Source organism: Vulpes lagopus, chromosome 9 (genome assembly GCF_018345385.1).
Source record: "Vulpes lagopus strain Blue_001 chromosome 9, ASM1834538v1, whole genome shotgun sequence".
Taxonomy (NCBI): Eukaryota; Metazoa; Chordata; class Mammalia; order Carnivora; family Canidae; genus Vulpes; species Vulpes lagopus.
Genome location: NC_054832.1, coordinates 63,876,457 through 63,895,182, shown reverse-complemented (window position 1 = coordinate 63,895,182; position 18,726 = coordinate 63,876,457). Strand labels below are relative to the sequence as shown.

General features: G+C 40.9%; 2 protein-coding genes across 2 annotated transcripts in view; both read right to left on the bottom strand.

The window, feature by feature from the left end:
* Positions 1-628: 628 nt before the first annotated feature.
* On the bottom strand, positions 629-10,472 carry TCF24 (transcription factor 24). Its single transcript, XM_041769335.1, is given in 3 exon segments — positions 629-3,423; positions 10,067-10,375; positions 10,377-10,472. Coding segments are annotated over 3 exon segments (519 nt in total). The 3' UTR covers positions 629-3,309.
* A 2,396-nt stretch (positions 10,473-12,868) lies between these two features.
* The window catches only part of PPP1R42 (protein phosphatase 1 regulatory subunit 42), a 49,852-nt gene continuing 43,994 nt past the window's right edge, over positions 12,869-18,726 (bottom strand). The window contains exon 8 of the mRNA XM_041769283.1: positions 12,869-12,914. Within this exon, the coding sequence (XP_041625217.1) occupies positions 12,869-12,914 (46 nt within the window). The remainder of the gene's footprint in view (positions 12,915-18,726) is intronic.

Sequence of the window (18,726 nt, the reverse complement as noted above, 5' to 3'; positions counted from 1 at the left end):
GTGGAGCCAACAGGCAACTTGTCTTATAATTACATCAGATACAATTCAAGTGTTGATTTTTAAGGGAATTATGTAGGCCACTACAGAAATGTTTTGTCTGTATTGGTTTATTTCCTCAGAAATGGTACCCTAATGGTACCCTAAGGCTTAAATAAATGATGTGCTGAAAATATAGAATTCTCTCCCCACTAAAAAACAGAGAGAGAGAGAGAAACAGAGGGAGAGAGATCTTACTAGAGTCTGAATACTTTCTCTTTTCTTGATAATAACTGGTTAGTTGCTTTCATGAATATAAAATGAGGACCTGTGAGAGAAAGAGAAATTATTAAATAATTTGACCAAAAAACAATTTTAATAAAATAATGAGTGGGTACTTCAGTAAGGTCAATCATTATTTATTTTCTTTTTGCACAACTTCTTCTAAGTTTAAATAAAGTCTCCGTGAATAGATAAGAAAACTACTGTTTAGAATATCTGTAACTGCAGGTTGAAGTAGTTTGGCCAAATATGCCTTATAAAAATGCAAAACCCATCTTTATTACCAGGTAACGTGTGATTAGATTTCCCCACCCTTACTCTATATCCCAAACACCCTCTTCAATTGCAGGACTTCTATTTGCCACATTACCCCTTTTATTAAGTTTTAATTTTTAAAACAGGGAATATCTATATATACATACTTTTAGTATAACTATTGATGCATAATCAGCATATAATAAACAGCATTGCATTTTTATAATCAGAAAAGGAAACAATACTTTTAAAGACTGTTGTAACTGATTATACTTCTAAACAGGCACTTCCATATCCTCTAAAATATTCATTAGAGGAATTTAAATGTATGTCATATTGCTGAGAGCTGAGAGTGAAATGACAGAAATTTAGGATTTCCCTTGTAGACTGTAGGATAATACTATGATCCAAATAAACCTCCTCTCCCTGGTCCTAATAGATACTCCATTAAGGGAAGCACGGTGAAGACGTTAATGCTAAATAGTTACCTATCTTCTGGAAAGATTTCAGATGTACCTTAAGTACCTTAATATTTGTTAAATACCCCAAGAGACAGATGCAAATTTAACAGACTAAATTAATTTTCAAATTAATGCTTTATTTTAATAATACCTTTATCCTGACCATGCACCATTAATTAAAACAACATGCTCCTTTCAATCTTTGGGTGAAAATATGCAACTTCTCCCTTGAGATCTTCCAATCTACCAAAAGCTGTTACCATATTTAGCAATTTAAGGAAATGTTATGAAAACCTATGACAGAAGTATACTTTTTTGGCATTAAAACATTTCTTTTCTGTAAGTGGACAAGAAGAAATAAAAAGTAATACTGCCAAAGGCAAAGCTTAACTATTTAACAGGATGATTTAGGGAAGTCTGGCAATTCAACAGAAATCATAGTTTTAACCCAATTAAATGCTTTAACAACTGTAGCCAAATAGATTATTAGCAAGAAAACCATTTTTCTGAAACTCTTGGTATTAAATGTGGCATTTAGAGTTCAGTAGGTAACTTTAAAGAACTTTGATTTCATTCCTTAAGATAAAAGATTATTCTCAGCACTTTTTATGGCAATAACTTACAATAGTGAATGGCTGAATTCATATCTCATTTTACATTTTATTCCTTTCAATGTTATATGAGTGGGTAAATATATTCACAAATATTTAAATATATAAACATTTTTGCTACCTATTAATATGTAGAAAGTTTTTATTATATGCCTTTTCTTGTAAAGACATGCTTTGGTCACATTACAAGGCATATTCACATTAAAATAATAAAAATTATAAGCTATCAGATATGAGCCAAGATATGGCCATGTGTGGCTGAATCAATTGAGTGATGGTTTTTGCCTTCAAATGGTCTTTTACCTCATTTCGCTGCCAAGAGCTGGAAGAAAACTGCAGGGAGGAGAAAAATAAAATGATGGTTCAACAGCTATATTAAGCGGTTCAACCAAGTCCATTACTATACTTTTCTGTTTGCTAATCTTGGATCAAATTCAGCTACTTTAACACTAGGTTATTGAGAAAGAAATGAACTTTACAGTTGAAAGAGGAATAGTAGAGACTGAGGAGAAAAAGAAGAAAGAGAGTCAAGACATGACAACAGACCTGCTTGGGGTTCAGTGTGTTCCCCGACCAACATTTCTACTTCCTGGCTCTGATCCCCGAGCTCCTGTTGGAAACTAAAACTGGCACAGTCTGGCAGTGCAGCCGCTCCCTGGGCATCTGGTGTGGAGTGTGATGGGAGAGGCCCATCACAGAGGACATTCCTGGGGCGGATTCAGTCTGCGGGCAGGATCAGGGGGATAAACTCGGGCCTGGGTTAGCCCAGGGTAGCCACTCAGTGTCCTCAGACCCCCTCACAGTGCAGATTAGTGCCAGAATCCCCAAATCAGACAGGTTTTCTCCTATTTCATAATGGCCAAGTAGATTGTGAACAGCAACTGACAAGGGGGAGAAGCCCTGACTGTGACAGGTTGACTCTCTGTTAAGTGGCTGCAGCTGCACCTGCTCAGCTAGTCTAGGACCTGAAAGAGGGTGAGATGGATATGGAATGACAGGGAGGAGGGTGACAAACCCTGCTGCCCGGTGACACTCACCTGCTGTTCACACTGGGCTGCAGGGATTCCCAAAGCCCTCCACAGTTTGGAAACATGGTATTTCATAGTTATCTAGGAAAGGTGGCCAAGCTCTATCCAATAAAGTATTCGAATACTCCAAACAAGTTTACTGAGAGAAAAATCACTAGTTGCAGAAGTTATTGCAACTTCATATTACCCCAACAATCTTTTCATTCCATATCTTCAGCTAAAACTGAATAAATGATCTCACACTTTCCAACTGAAATGACTTCTTAGACTACTTAAGCACAAACTGGTTTTCACAAAAATGGAATACTGATGTCTAATTTTTTTTAAACTATAAAAATTATTGATAGATATCAGGTTTTCAGTGCGTAATAGATACACTACAGAGGACATGTGCATTCTTTGATATATTCACAATTCTTTGATTTTGAGGTCTTTCTTTTCTCTATACTTTTTCTTGCACTATATAGTAGTAACTATTTCTCACAATGGATAGATAAGCTGTGTATTTTATATAAGACTGATTATTTCAACCCACATTTATTTAAATTAGACAGGTAAATCTGAACTTCCCATTATGGATTCATACGTAAACTTTCAGGAATGATGTTTGTTGTATGATGTAATAAATATAGAATGATTTCCTACTATTTAGAAACAATAGATGCCACTTTGTACTAGCACCCACCAGGGCAAAACCTAAGGCTGTGAGTCTGTTGTAGTACTGCCATGATTTGCTTTTTCTCCAGACACAGAATGCTTCAGAAACTGACCAGTAGCACCAATGTATAATCTTGATCGCATGGGCCATTTCTGAAAAAGAATATTTAAACAAGAATCCAAAAGTTAGTATCTATGACAGATAATGTCTGTTATAGTAATATCAAAAATTCCGATTGCCTCAAGGCAAATGCAATACCATGAAGCTAGTAACAATTGTAATTGTGAAAAGTCTGAGGAACAACATGATAAAATGTTTATTAATGCTAACAATAAAAGTAAAAATATGCCAAGACTTTGATCATAACTGTAGAAAATAAAAAAAAATAACTGTAGAAAATAATATGGGTGCATTTGGACAAGAACTTCAAGAAGTCATGGAGTATGAATATAGTTAAGTGGAGGAAAATATATCTATCAACAGTATTTTAATTTAAAACTAAATCTAAAACAAAATTAAGCCTAAAACAAGATCTCTGGCTTTATTTTTTTTTTAAATCTTTTATTTATTTTATTTTTATTTATTTATGATAGTCACAGAGAGAGAGAGAGAGGCAGAGACACAGGCAGAGGGAGAAGCAGGCTCCATGCACCGGGAGCCCGACGTGGGACTCGATCCCGGGTCTCCAGGATCGCGCCGTAGGCCAAAGGCAGGCGCCAAACCGCTGCGCCACCCAGGGATCCCAGATCTCTGGCTTTAAAGATATTTTAAGGAGTTATTCATAGTAAATATTTTATGTTCTCACTTGTCACAGAAGTATAAGGAAAAGTGACCAATTCAATTATTTAAACATTTTATCTAAGGGCATCTAGGTGGCTCAGTCCATTAAGTGTCCAACTCTTGGTTTCTGCTCAGGCCATGATCTCAGGATCCTGGGATCGAGTCCTGAGTGGGCTCCACACTCAGGGCAGAATCTGCTTGTCCCTCTCCTTTGCCCCTCCCCCTGCACTCACTCACTCTCAGATAAATTAAAATCTTAAAAAAAATATCATCTAGCTAAAAGTGGTATTTCAATGTTGCAAATGTTAGAATATTTGGTGTTATGTAGATAAAATACCCAAAATAAATATCTGGATATAGTAGGATCATACAGCATTCACGTTTCAGTAATGATCACATTTGTATTCTAATTGAGATTTTTCTAAATTCACCTTAAAATTGGACCTTTAAAAAATAATATCACTTACTGCCAAATAGATCCAGTGATAAAAAAAACATATTACATAACTAGTACTTTCAGATATTTTTGGGGGGAGGGGTGTCTGATAATCAGTTCTAAGGTCCTTGGAAAACTAGTCAGAGAAATACTACTTTTATACAAAGGGAAGTCTTTTTTTTTTTTTTTAAGGTTTTATTTATTTATTCATGAGAGACACAGAGAGAGAGGCAGAGATACAGGCAGAGGGTGAAGCAGGCTCCATGCAGGGAGCCCTACATGGGACTCGATCCCAGGTCTCCAGGATCATGCCTGGGCTGAAGGTGGCACTAAACCACTGAACCACCCGGGCTGCCTAAGAGAAGTCTTTAGATTAGTAAAGTGCAACTCCCAAAGGTCAGCAATGGGATCCAGCACTCTCCAGAGAGTAAATGCTGCAGTAAGTAGTAGGCTATTTTTATCATCAAACATTCACAAGCTCACTCCTGGTTACACAACACTATTAAATATTCTTAAATGCCTGACAGATAATCTGCAGTGTTCAAATAGAGATACAATCATTAACAAGGTAAAGACCATAAGAACTTCAGATTCTTTTTTAATTTTTAAAAATATTTTATTTATTCATGAGAGACACAGAGAGAGCAGCAGAGGCATAGGCAGAGGGAGAAGCAGGGTCCTTGCAGGGAGCCCTATGTGGGACTCAACCCCTGGGCCCAGGATCACACCCTGAGCCAAAGACAGATGCTCAACCACTGAGCCACTTATGCGTCCCAAGAACTTCAGATTCTTAACCCACACTTCATATTAAAATCACTTGGGGAGCTTTAAAAAATACTTATGGCCAAGTCATACACCAGACCAATTAAATCAGAATGGACTTCTTTTTGCAGAAGTTGAGTATAAGGTGGAGTCGGATTGTACTTCTGAGTACAGCTAGTATCACCTAAACTGGCATTCCATGTGACATTATCTGGGAAGTTTCTGTTCTTAGCAAAACCAACAAAAGTCCTATTTTTATGCCTCCAGATATAATAAGTGAATTTGCTCTCTCATGCAGTTCAGGTCCATTTTAGAGTCCTAAATTCAGATAATTCTGGCTGTAAATCTATACTTTAAACACAGATAAAATATAAAATTTGCATTACTTAGAATTTATAATTATTTACTCCTGTATAGTCTTCCTATAAACAACCTTGTTTTTTACATTTGATACAGTAGTAAGACTGACACTGTGCTACTTATTTTTGCATTCATTTCAGGTTTGTGGTATTTTTTTAAAAATCAGAGATGTGCATTCTTACACATTCTGGGTGTATCACGGGTCCTGTCTTTGGGATTCTTGCCATCATGGGTCGATAACCTGAGGGGTTTTAGAAACTGATCTGGCATGTTTCTGATATGTCAGGAGCTGATGTTAGATCAGATTCAAGTCCTGCATTATACTGAAGAACCTTCTGCCATAGTGTTATGGACTGTGTCTCGGCCTTGTCCTCCCCATTCATATGTTGATGCTCTTGCTCTAACTCCCAAATGATGGCGTTTGGAGAGGTAATTCAGGCTAAATGAGGTTAAAAGGTTGAGTCCTTCATAATGGTATAATGGTCTTTTAAGAAGAGGAAGAGAAAGCGTCTTTCTCCTGAGAAAGAGGGATGTTGGCCAACTGCAAGATAGGAAGAGAGCTCTTACCAGCAATGCAATTGGCCAGCACCTTGATCCTAGACTTTCCAGACTCCAGAATTATGAGAGAAGAAATTTCTGTTTTTGAAGCCTTTCAGTCGATGATATTTTGTTATGGCAGCCCAAGCTGAAATAATACTTGTAGTGAATAGTGTAGGTCTAAAATAATCAATTTTAAGTGTAGAATTTTTGGCATGTTATAAACCTGTGCCTCTCAAACTTTTAAATTCCTGTGTCATATTCATGAGCATAAAAACCTAATGCTTGGGACGACTGGATGGCTCAGTGGTTGGGTGTCTGCCTCCAGCTCAGGTCATGATCCCAGGGTCCTGGGATCGAGTTCCACATCGGGCTTCCCATGGGGAGCCTGCTTCTCCTGCCTGTGTTTCTGCCTCTCTATCTGTGTCTCTCATGAATAAGTAAATAAAATCTTAAAAAATATATATATATGTGAATTTTTGTCTCATTTTTCACAAACTTAATAAAACTTGAAGAACTGTGTACTTCGATTTTCCAAAAGGCTTCTAATAATTTTATTCAACTAAATTTAATGTACATACATAGTTTAAGTGTCAGAAATAAAATGTAAATAAAATATTGGTTAGGCTGCATGTCAGTATCATGCCAAAAAAGCCAGTAGACTTTTATTTTATTTTTATTTTTTTTTTATAAACTTGTATTTATTTATAATAGTCACAGAGAGAGAGGCACAGAGACACAGGCAGAGGGAGAAGCAGGCTCCATGCACTGGGAGCCCGACGTGGGATCCTGCCAGTAGACTTTTAAATTTCACTTTTCAATGGAATGTTTTAACATTGTGTAGATTAACATAATCCTGACCTCTATTTTATCTAATAAAGTTTATTTAAAACCATATTTCATTAGGCTTATAACAATCTAGCAAACTCACAGAATTAATGGAACTGAACCTGAAAACCTTAAAAATGCGCTCTTGAATTCTGGAGTTAAATGACCCCAAAATAACAAAACTTTGTATTTATTTTTAAAATTATTTTATATGGGGGATCCCTGGGTGGCACAGCGGGTTAGCGCCTGCCTTTGGCCCAGGGCGCGATCCTGGAGACCCGGGATCGAATCCCACGTCGGGCTCCCGGTGCATGGAGCCTGCTTCTCCCTCTGCCTATGTCTCTGCCTCTCTCTCTCACTGTGTGCCTATCATAAATAAATTAAAAAAAAATAAAGTTGTTTAAAAACAAATTATTTTATATGTGTATCATCAATAGTGATTCTCCAGGGATAATGCAATTATCCTGTACTTTTCTCCCATCTGTACTTTTCTCCCAATAAAAGAATCTGAAAAATATCCCTGTTGTCTTAGAGGATCATCGCCCTTTGGTACACTGGTGCTGATCAAATTGCTCACATCCCAAAGGGACGGAAACTGCTGTTTTAGGCTATTCCCCAGGATCCCTGTCACTTAAACCTTCTAGTTTCATGAGATATTCTTAATGTAAATTCCCCCAAATAAGGACTGATACAGATAATAAGGACTGATGACTTAAAATCCTGGCCTTGAAATATTTGTTAACAGATCTTTAATCATCAAAGACATAGTGATACTTAATGTTGTAAGGCAGAAAAAAGTCATCTTGGAACACTTCTAAACTAAGGGTTACAACACCCTTAGTTAACTAAAAATTAATACAAATAATCAGAATATTTTTATTTCTTTTGCATTAGATTAATCAAAGATAGACTTAATACTTAAGCATTTGGTAATATCCGTAAAATAATGTGTTACAGGTGGTTTCAATTACGTGTATGAAATCTTTTTCCTCCAAACCTCCACAAGCACATGATTATAGCTTTCTTATGGCACACAGAACATTATCCCTTACAGTATTATTTTATTTTTGTCTTTGTCTCTATTATATATTTATTTAGGGCAGGGGCTGAGTCTTACTCTTAATTGTATTCACTTTCCTAACTGTAGACACACAGTAAATGATTTTAAAACAGACTAGTCACTTGTTCAACCATCATCAATTTCACTTTAGAGGTAATCCTTGACCTTGTTTCATTATTCCTAGAATTGTCTTTTAAAATAAAAATAATTGATTTAAGAACAGATGGGATTTTATTTTTCTTAAGAGTTGTAAAACTACAAAAACATTTGGTGCCTGAATCAAGTACAAAAAGAATCAACTCCTGTTAAGCTTATTTTTTTTTCTAAATTTTTTTAATTTTTATTTATTTATGATAGTCACAGAGAGATAGAGAGAGAGGCAGAGACACAGGCAGAGGGAGAAGCAGGCTCCATGCACCGGGAGCCTGACGTGGGATTCGATCCCGGGTCTCCAGGATCGCGCCCTGGGCCAAAGGCAGGCGCCAAACCGCTGCGCCACCCAGGGATCCCCTGTTAAGCTTATTGTTACATGAAAATTATTAACAGTATTCATTCAAAAAGATACTATAAGAAACAAAGGTGAAACAATTTGATTTCTTCCCTGAATTCTATATCCCACAGAGGCATTTAACAAATGCTTTCTGTATTAAAGTCTACTTAATGTTAAACTTCTTTAGAGTATATGGGAAATGTCGAGTCAACAGAAACCTAATATTAATGATATATTTGAGTATCAATTTAATGCCGACAGTAGGGCAAAACCCATAATTAATAATGAATGACTTTTTAGCAGAGATTGTATAACACATGAATATAATGAGGTCTATCATAATTGTAAGTAAATGATATTCCAAATTTCTATATTCAAAATAGTTTGAGCCTATCATCATGTTGATTATATTTGCAAAGTAAACTGTTAAACCTCACCACAGAATTTTAAGTTCAGTTAATATCAGGGAGTGTACTTTACTACTGAAATTTCAGTGATTATTCACTGAATTGAACACTGATATGCTTAAGGCTAAGTCCTAATTTTCCATTTGCATGTGTGGCAAAATATTTCAGAATGGTAGAACCCAAAACTTGAACCTTTAGGTTTAGAAAATATAGGGAAGATAATGCATTTTGAACAGAAAGCCAGCTGAATGCTGGATTTTGAAACAATCAAATCTAGGAGAAAAGAACAAAGCAGAGTCTAAACACTGCAATATAGGTGATAAATCACAATCATATACACAATGTTAAATGACAACCCCGACCATTTTATCTATATGGGATGTAAAAAATCCTACGAAATGAATTCTATGATCTAATTTTGCACACTACAGAATTTTTATACAGTACTGAATCAACTTGATTAACATACCCTAACCTATTGTGAAAATTACATAAATGCATTATAGTTTTTCTAACATTCTACGTAACTGTCTACCATGATAATTAACCTTTATTAAAACGGACTGAAAATTTACTCCGTAGGATGGCAGAACGGTTTCATTTTGTTCTTACCAGTTCTACAAAAAATTTTCAACATGGTTGCCTGGATTATTTAAAGGGATAATTCTATCACCCCCCCTTAATTCGTGAAATTTTTCAACCATCTGATAAAAACCGCGATGTAAATGTAATTATGTAAATTAAGCACGCTTTTTAAAAACTCTCAAAAGCTCATAAATGTAAATCAGATACTAAAAATCACTAGAACTTGCCAACCAGGAACTCCCGAGAAACTTCTCACCTAGGAAAGGCATCGTGTAGGCTGCATCCTGTAAGTGGCGTGGGTCACCCCTCCTGCCCAAGCCACCTCGGATGTAAAGCCACTACCCAGGAACAGTTCTGGAGTCAGCCTTATGCAGTGGGGGACCTCGCTACCCGTGCCCTAGCCGGCCGACGTAGCTCTCTGGGTCTCTTCCCCGCCTCTCCCCGAGGGGGGAGTGGGAGAGCTCCTGGCATCGGCCCAGTCGGTGGCCGACCCGGAGGGTAAGGGGCCCGGCTCCCCATCCCAGCTCCGCAGGGCGCCCTGCCTGCCTACCTTGACGGGGTGTAGGTAGCCGTCTCCGCGCAGGGCGCCCAGCGCTGGGTCCGCCGGCGCCTCGGCGTCGTCCTGCAGGCTGCGGGTGAGGTGCGCAATGTAGGTAGTGGCCAGCAGCAGCACGTCCAGCTTGGACAGCTTGGTGTCCGGCGGCACCGACGGCAGCGTGCGCTGCAGCTCCAGGAAGGCGTGGCGCAGAGTCTGCACGCGGCTGCGCTCCCGCGCTGCGTTCGCCGCCGCCGGCCGCCCGCCCCCGAGGCGCGCGCCGCCGCCGCCAGGGCCCGCGGGTCCCGGCCCGGGTCCCGGCCCAGGCCCTGCCCGGGCTCGAGTCGCGGGTGGCGGCGACCGGGGGCGCTGTGTCGTTGCCGGCGACCAGGGGGCTGCTCGCCGGGCCGTCGCGGTCCATGGCGGCTTCCCGCGCGGCGTGCCCTGCAAAGGACCCAAGGCGCGGTGAGGCCCGGCGCGGGTCGGGCTCACCCCGAGCGAGCGCAGGCCTCTCGCGGCGGCTGCACGCCGGCGGGGACACCGACGTGGCGCGGGCGCCCTCGCGGGGAGGTCTTTCCGACCGGGGCGCGGTGGGAGAGCTGCGCAGCCCGACGGGGCCTGGGCTGAGAAGGCTCAGGAGCGGCGCGGTGCCGGCTTTACTTCTCAGGGACAAATTAAGCGAAAGGGCTACGCTAGCGAGGAAGGAGGGTCCCGGGAGCACAGCTCCGGTTCGGAACTTGTTCGCACTTCGGCGGCAGCCTCGCCGGGGGCAGGCTCCTCAGCGCCCACGCGGGCAGCCCGCGCACCATTCGCTCTCGAGGCCAGGCACCCCGGGGGGCGGCGGGGAGGTGGTGACGGCGGGAGCTCATTCTAATTCCTGCGGGAGTCGAGGGGACCCCCAGACCTCACCTTGGACTAAGACACCCGCTATTGTGACAAACCTGAGGACCAAGCGGCGTGGCTGGGGTCGGCCCGAGGTCCTCACCTTTCCCGGAGCGGCCGTGCAGGGCTCCGCTCCGCTGCACGCGCGGGCCAGGAGCGTCGAGCTGGGTGTGAGTGGCCAGGGCCGCGCGACACAGGTCACTCCATCCCCGTCCCTCCGAGGTCGACAGCCGCCTCCAGCCCCTGCTGGCCGCGCCTTTTATGCGGGCGCCCCCGTGGCGAGGCGTGTGTGGGCCAGGCTCGCTGTAGGGCTGCGACGGCAGGACGCGCGCAGACGTCCGCACCCACCTGAGGGGCTCTGACAGGGGCGGGAGTCATTAATCAAACGGCCCGGCGGGGCGGGGCCACAGGGGGCGGGGCCACAGGGGGCGGGCCGTCGTCGTGGCCCCGCCCCCGCCCCGTCTCCGTCCGCCCCGCGGCGTGACTGCCGGCGAAGCACGTCGAGCGTCCGCGGTGTCGGCGGCCGGTGAGGCGGCCTCGCGGGTTCCCGGCTGTGGCGCGGGCCTCGGGTCACGGGTCCTGCCTGTGCGCCGGCGCCTCCCAGGCCCGCGCCCGCGGGAGGCGGCGGGAACCCTGCCGTTTTGTGGAGCGTGTGCCGTTTAATTTTCTGAGGAAACGTGGAGCGTGCGGCTGCGATGCGCTAACCTGGTAAATGTTTCCTGCTGCCCTCGTGAAAGCAGTGGCCGCTCCACCTCGGGACCCCGTGACCCGTTCGTAGCCGCTCGGAGAGTGCGCGCCTGCTGTGATACTTACAGTTTTCGCCCTCAAACCAGAGTGAACGGCCCTGGGATCGCGGGGCCGCGGATCGTTGCGGGCCGCCGCAGTCGCAGACGCCGGGGCCCCGCTTTGTTTCGGTGTTTGGACCTCACGTTCGCCCTGGCTCCGCCTCCGCTGCGGGGACTCCCCGGAGGTCCTGCCCTTGGGCGCCCTGCAAGCCGTGCCGTGAGGCTCCCTCAGCGCCAGTGCTGGCTCCACGCCGCTGGGCCCGGGACGCCCCCCCAGACCCGGGGGTTCCCGGGGTCCTGCACCCGGGGCCTTCGGAGGTGAAGCCTCGGTGGACGCCAGGTATTTCCTAGAGCCTCGTTAGTACGCCCTGGAAATAATGCCCTCAATTCGAAGAGCAGGACATTTAAAGATCTTTGGAGTCGAGACAGAATATGACATTTAAAATACCATTGATGAAATTCCTCTTACATACGCCACGTAATTTCTTTACAATAGATTTTTTTTATTTATTCATAGAGGCAGAGACACAGGCCGAGGGAGAAGCAGGCTCCACTCAGGAAGCCTGACGTGGGACTTGATCCCAGGATTCGATCCTGGGTCTCCAGGGTCACACCCGGGCCAAAGGCAGCGCTAAACCGCTGAGCCACCCAGGCTGCCCTACAATAGATTTTTAAGTTGGAACTGTTAAGTAGGACGTAGTAATGGTGACACTTGGAATTTAATATATCATTTCACACTTTTATTAGTGGATCAGAATAATAACTTCAATTCCCGTTCAATAGCCATAATTAGATGTACACTCTAGAAAGGGATGTTATCAAAATACCATTGGCTAAAAAAAGGATTACTTTCTTTTGATGAATGAGGAAGCACATCCTTATTTTCTCAAAAATTGTACGTGATGAGGCATAAAGCAACTGAAAGGCAATGTTTCAGATGTCATAAAGAAACAAATCAAACAGCTTAAAGGTTTTTCTTATATAGCGAGATACCCTAGAGTTACAAACCGGGAAAGATGATATTGCCTGGTACCATAAAGGTAAAAACAAAAACAAAACGTGTCAGATCACTTAAGGATGAATTTACTCATTTTTTTTTTACAGATTTTCTTTTACTTTTGAGTTACAGAGAATGTGAAATTCAAGTATATCACTTTTTTGTCAGCAAGCTTTCAGATTCCATCAAAGAGAGATTCCTATGTTAATAAAGAAAAAAAACCAGGAATATTATTTCAAAAATGGAAGTTATCCAAAATGGAAACAAACATATAGACTCTTGGATACAACAATAGCAGAGGCTAATGATTAGTCACCGAACTGTGTGAACCTTTACAGGCTTTTAAAGGAAGTGGAGGGGGATCCCTGGGTGGCTCAGTGGTTTAGCATCTGCCTTTGGTCCAGGGCGCAGTCCTGGAGACCCGGAATCGAGTCTCGCGTCGGGCTCTTGGCGTGGAGCCTGCATCCCCCTCTGCCTGTGTCTCTGCTTCTCTCTCTCTCTCTCTCTCTCTGTGTCTATCATGAGTAAATGAATAAAATCTTTAAAAAAAAAAAAAGATGAAGTGAAAAGAAAGAGTCACCCCTCCCCCCCCAGAGTGGAGAAGAAAGTGGACAATCTATATGTTGGGAGAAGTGTGGAAATAAGAATTGTGTAGGGAAGGTGGCCTGGGGCTCCTTATTTTTCGAACCCTTGGCATCTCACCTGCCTGACCTTAGCCTGGCCTGCTAAGCCTCCTGTAAGTGCAGGCGGTGGGATGGAGGTGGGGGCACCAGGGAAGCTCCTCACTGATAACAGGCTAGAAAATGGACAACTGTGTTGCTTGATAGGTTCAAAAGAAAGGACTGATGAAACAATACTGGCCACTTTGGGCCACCTTGTCTTACCTGCTGCCATTCTAAGGAGCCTTTCTAAATCCTCTCATGATTCCAGAGTAGTCTCAATTCCCGCAAGAAACCAATATTTGCCATTAAGTTAAAAATAGAATAATAAAAGATTCAAATTCTCAACATTACATATGTCAGTAACAGGTACCTTATTTAACTATATGTGCTAAGTTCTTTACAAAAAAAACACTTTATTTTCTCATTTAATCTACAAAAACTCTGAGGGTTTTACATTTTATGGTTGAGAAAATAAGGCTCAGAGGGATTAAGTAACTTGTCAAGGTCACAGCTACTAAGTGGCAGAGACAGGATTCAAGCCAGGCTGACTAACCCTAATACTTGTGCTTTTACCACACCTATTCTATTTAATATTTGTAGAGTAATAATTTGCAAAACATTTTTTGTATCTAATATTTCAGTAAAGGACATATTTTAACTTGACTCCCTATTCAAGCACTATTTTCATTGTACAGTATATTCTTTGGAGTTCTTGTCTAGTCTTCCAGAAAATAGATGGCTTTAGAGTGCTGTAGATTTTATTTCATGGAACGTGGTCTTAAAATTATATGTCTTTTGGGGGATGCCTGGGTGGCTCAGCAGTTGAGCATTTGCCTTTGGCTCAGGGCATGATCCTGATCCCAGGATGAGTCCCACATCATGCTCCCTGCAGGTACCCTGCTTCTCCCTCAATCTGTGTCTCTGCCTCTCTTTCTGTGTCTCTCATGAATAAATAAATAAAATCTAATAAAAATTTGTCTTTTTCTAAATTCATCTTTAAGTTACCGTCTTTATAATGTTAAGTCCCACACATCAGTGAAGAAAATATATTGCTGTGTTATATACATATATATAAAATAAGGATTATGTATATATAATGAAAAGTAGGTTTTATATAATTGGTGCTTTTTTCACCCTTCAGCTATTTCCCATATTGTTTGGTTAAGGTATAATGTACAGAGTTAAATTCAATCTTGAGTATATATAGTTCAGTGAGTTTTGATAAAAACTACCACAATATAGATACTTAACATTTCATCATCCCACCCTCCCATTCCTTTGTGACCCTGTGCATTCTTCCCCTAGGTCTTGGCAACTACTGATCTGTTTTCTGTCTCTATAGCTTCACCTTTGCCAGAATGTCATAAAATCATACAGTGTGTACCCTTTTAAGTTGGCTTCTTTAGCTTAGCATAGTGCTTTGAGATCTGTGCATGTTGTTTTGTGTATCACTAGTTCATTCCTTTTTTTTTTAAAGATTTTACTTATTCATGAGAGACACAGAGAAGAGGCAGAGACACAGGCAGAGGGAGAAGCAGGCTCCTCACAGGGAGCCCAATGTGAGACTTGATCGCAGGACCCCAGGATCACGTCCTGAGCCGAGGCAGATGCTCAACCACTGAGCCACCCAGGTGCCCCTAGTTCATTCCTTTTTAATGCTGAGTAGTATTGCATTGTGTGGATATACCAGTTTGTTTATTCATTTCCCAGTGTCAGACCTTTGGGTCGTTTTGTTTTTTGTGATTATCAATAAGCCACTATACACATTTGGGTACAGATTTTTGCATGGATGTAGGTTTTCATTTCACTTGGTAAAATACCTTGGACTAACAATGGGACTACTAGATGTTGTAAGTACATGCTTTAACTTTATAAAAGTTATGTCAAACCATTTTCCAAAATGGCTCCACATGGGATCCCTGGGTGGCTCAGCAGTTTGGCGCCTGCCTTTGGCCCAGGGCATGATTCTGGGGTCCCGGGATCAAGTCCTGCGTCGGGTTCCCGGCATGGAGCCTGCTTCTCCTTCTGCCTGTGTCTCTGCCTCTCTCTCTCTCTCTCTGTGTCTATCATGAATAAATAAATTTTTAAAAATCTTAAAAAACAACAACAACAAAAAAAAACGAAGTGGCTCTACCATTTTTGCATTCCTTCAGTAGTGCACAAGAGTTTCAGTGTCTCCTTATGTTTGCTAGCATTACCAGATTCTTTTTCTTTTTATCCAGTAATAATATTTTTAAAGAAAAATTTTGAGCCAATATTTTAAAATTCGTTGATTTCTTAATCTAGATATCTTGCTTGTCAGTTAGTCTGATTTCTCAAGTTTGAGAACTTGAGAAAGTTCTGTCTGGCTCACCATTTTGGGGTACAATAGCTGCAGGTGCCTTTGGGTGAACATGTGCTCTCCAGTTGACCTCAATCACATTCTCCTGCTTCCCTCACTTACTTTACCTGCCTATATCTGAGGGCATTTTTGAGACCCCCTTGCAGAGTAGTTGAGAGCTTGGCTTTTGGAGTCAGTGACCTGAATTCAAGTTCCAACTCTGTCTCATGGCAGTTGTGTAACTCTGGGCCCCTCTCTGACTGGGTGTCTCCAATGCTCATTTTCCCTGTCTATAAAATGGGTCTGGTTATATTCTTATCTCAAAGGGTTCTACTGTTTTTTAAAAATTTGGGTAGTGAATATTCAGGTATCAAAGTAGAATTTTAAAGTGGGTAATAACATAATTCTTAAAAATTAGATCTTCCATAGCTCTTGTTCATAGAGTAATACATTGATAGGGTTGAGACTAGCAATAACAAAACCTAGCTTAGATTGTTCTAAAAAAAAAAAAAACCACCTTTTGCTTTCTACTATTGCTTTTTTTTTTTTTTTTTTTTTTTTTGAGGAGGGGTGTCCTAATTTCAGAAGGGCTCTTTGAGAACTAACTGGAAATCAAAGTTTCAATGTTATACCTACATTACTGATACATAGTTTATTTTGCATATAAAATTAGACTGAGGCTAGGTTTAATATAGCATAATTAAAGGCATTTAGAGCTTTGCAGATGATTTTATATAAGAGCATCCCAGAGTTTTGTAACTAAAAATATTACCTAAGTTTTAAAAACTCTTGAGGCACATAGAAGATCTGTTGTTACAACTGTTCAAACATAACCGTAGCAGTGGTGAAAGCAAGTTATTTTTACTATTTTTAAAGTTCACTTTCTAATTCAAAGAAATCTAATACTTCCATATTCTAACTAAAGATAGTAGGTATTTTATAAATAGTCAAATAATGTACAGTGAACATTTCCCTGAGAATTCTGGGTCCCAGAGATTCACATTCCTTGAAAGTATCTGAAACTAAGGGTATTTTAACCCAGCTACACAGTTATTTTTACAGTAACAAAAGAGATGGATTGACTCTATGGACATTTCTTATGCTTGAAAGATAAATAATCAAGTAACAATTTGCTTTTTTCAGTGTACATTGCTCTACAGAATTCTCAGTGGATCTTATTTACAATATGTAAATGCATTTAATGTCTGTTTTAAAATTACTAAGTCTCAAGCACCTCCTAGCATGTTTGAAGAGAGGAAACATCTGTCAGAAGTATTTACTGTGACAAACACAGAGAGAAGCAATCATGTGTACGCTTTTTGATACCATAAATTATTTTTAATTGAACAGTGAAGACATTTGTTTAGAATCAGCCTTTAAATAAAAAATAGTTTTGAACTAATCTTTAATTAAAGTGTACATCGACAGTATCAAGTTCAGTTTGAGGGTCAAAACAACGTCAGTGAGTCTGACTTTTTCCTCCCTGTAGGGAAAGCAGGCTTGTGTAAATATACATGAGCACAGACTGCATGCATTTATAAAAGAGGTGAAAAACATTCCCCTGTCATTGGACAGATGTTGCTGCACTGTGTTCACATAGGATATGGGCACAGTTCCTAATGTGTAGAACCTTAAAGGAGGATGGGGTACATACTTTTATCATTTTGGAAGAAGATTAAGCTTTTTTATACCTCTGAGCATTAAATGTACACTATAGGGGACACGTCTGCTGATACTAGCTCATTCTCCCCTTAAAGAAATTAAGGGAAGGAGTTACTTTAATCGACTTTTTAGATTTTTAGAATTTATTCTTTGTGTGTTTTTAAGATTTATTTATTTATTTATTTATTTATTTATTTATTTATTTGAGAGACAGAGCACGCATACAGGGCTCCCCTGTATGGATGGGAAGATGGAGAGGGAGAGAGTCTTAAGTAGACTCTGTGCTCAACGCAGAGCCTGATAAGGGACTTGATCTTACGAACCTGAGATTCCGACCTGAGCCCAAGCCAAGATTCAGAAACTTAACAAACTATATCACTCAGGCATTTTGAGGGTTGAGTATTTTGAGGGTTGAGTATTTTGCTTTAACATTTTAGTGACCTTCTACTTTATTCTCATTATTTGTTAGCTTTAAATTAGTAAAACATTAGCAATAGACACCCCCTAAAAATCAAGAGCTTAATGAAATTCCATATTGGTCACTTTTTATTACAGAGAGGTAGAACTGATCTTCCCATTTAGTGAGACTTAAATCGTTTATAATACCAAAATGATATTTTGGCATGCCTTCAGTAAAAATGTTACCTGAAGAAATAAAAAGCTTTAAAAATATTTATATAATATTTTTTTCACATTATAGAATTGAAGACTTGGGATTGAGCATAATCGACTTCACTGACAGTGACAGAAGCAGGACATTATTTTCTTCTCATGGGAGCCTCTCTATTCTGCCAACTTCTTTTAGAGCATCCAGTCTTTGCAGTACAGTAGTAGTTAAAGATGCATTTAGCTCTGTATTTAGTGTTCCTAGTTGGGAAAATGAAGATAGAATGATTTATTTGCTGTTTTGCCACTGCAGTCCTAATAATTAGAGCTTTCCTTGGAGGTATAGGATACACAATACATGCCACAGTTCACAACTGATCTAACATGGTGTGTGTGGCAATGTATTTACTACCAACATTGTTTTGAGTCTGTCCATTTTTTATTGTTTTCCTTTCCATCTTGATGACCTATTAGCAAAACCTTTCAAGATGCTTGGCAAAGAAATGAAACTGAAGAACACTGTCGTGGAACTGACACTAATTACAAAAATCTTTTAAGAAACTACCAGGGTGCTATGGACAGAGTGGCTATGGTTTTGATGGTAATAGCAATGGACATAAGCAAACTCTCACGCAGCTTCTTTGTTTTTTGTTTGTTTTTGGTGAGTGGAGATGAGCTCAGACTCTACATCCTTTTTCCTCTCCCTGAATAAATCGTTTTCTAGACTCATAGGATCCTTTCTCCCTTATTCCTCCATCCCA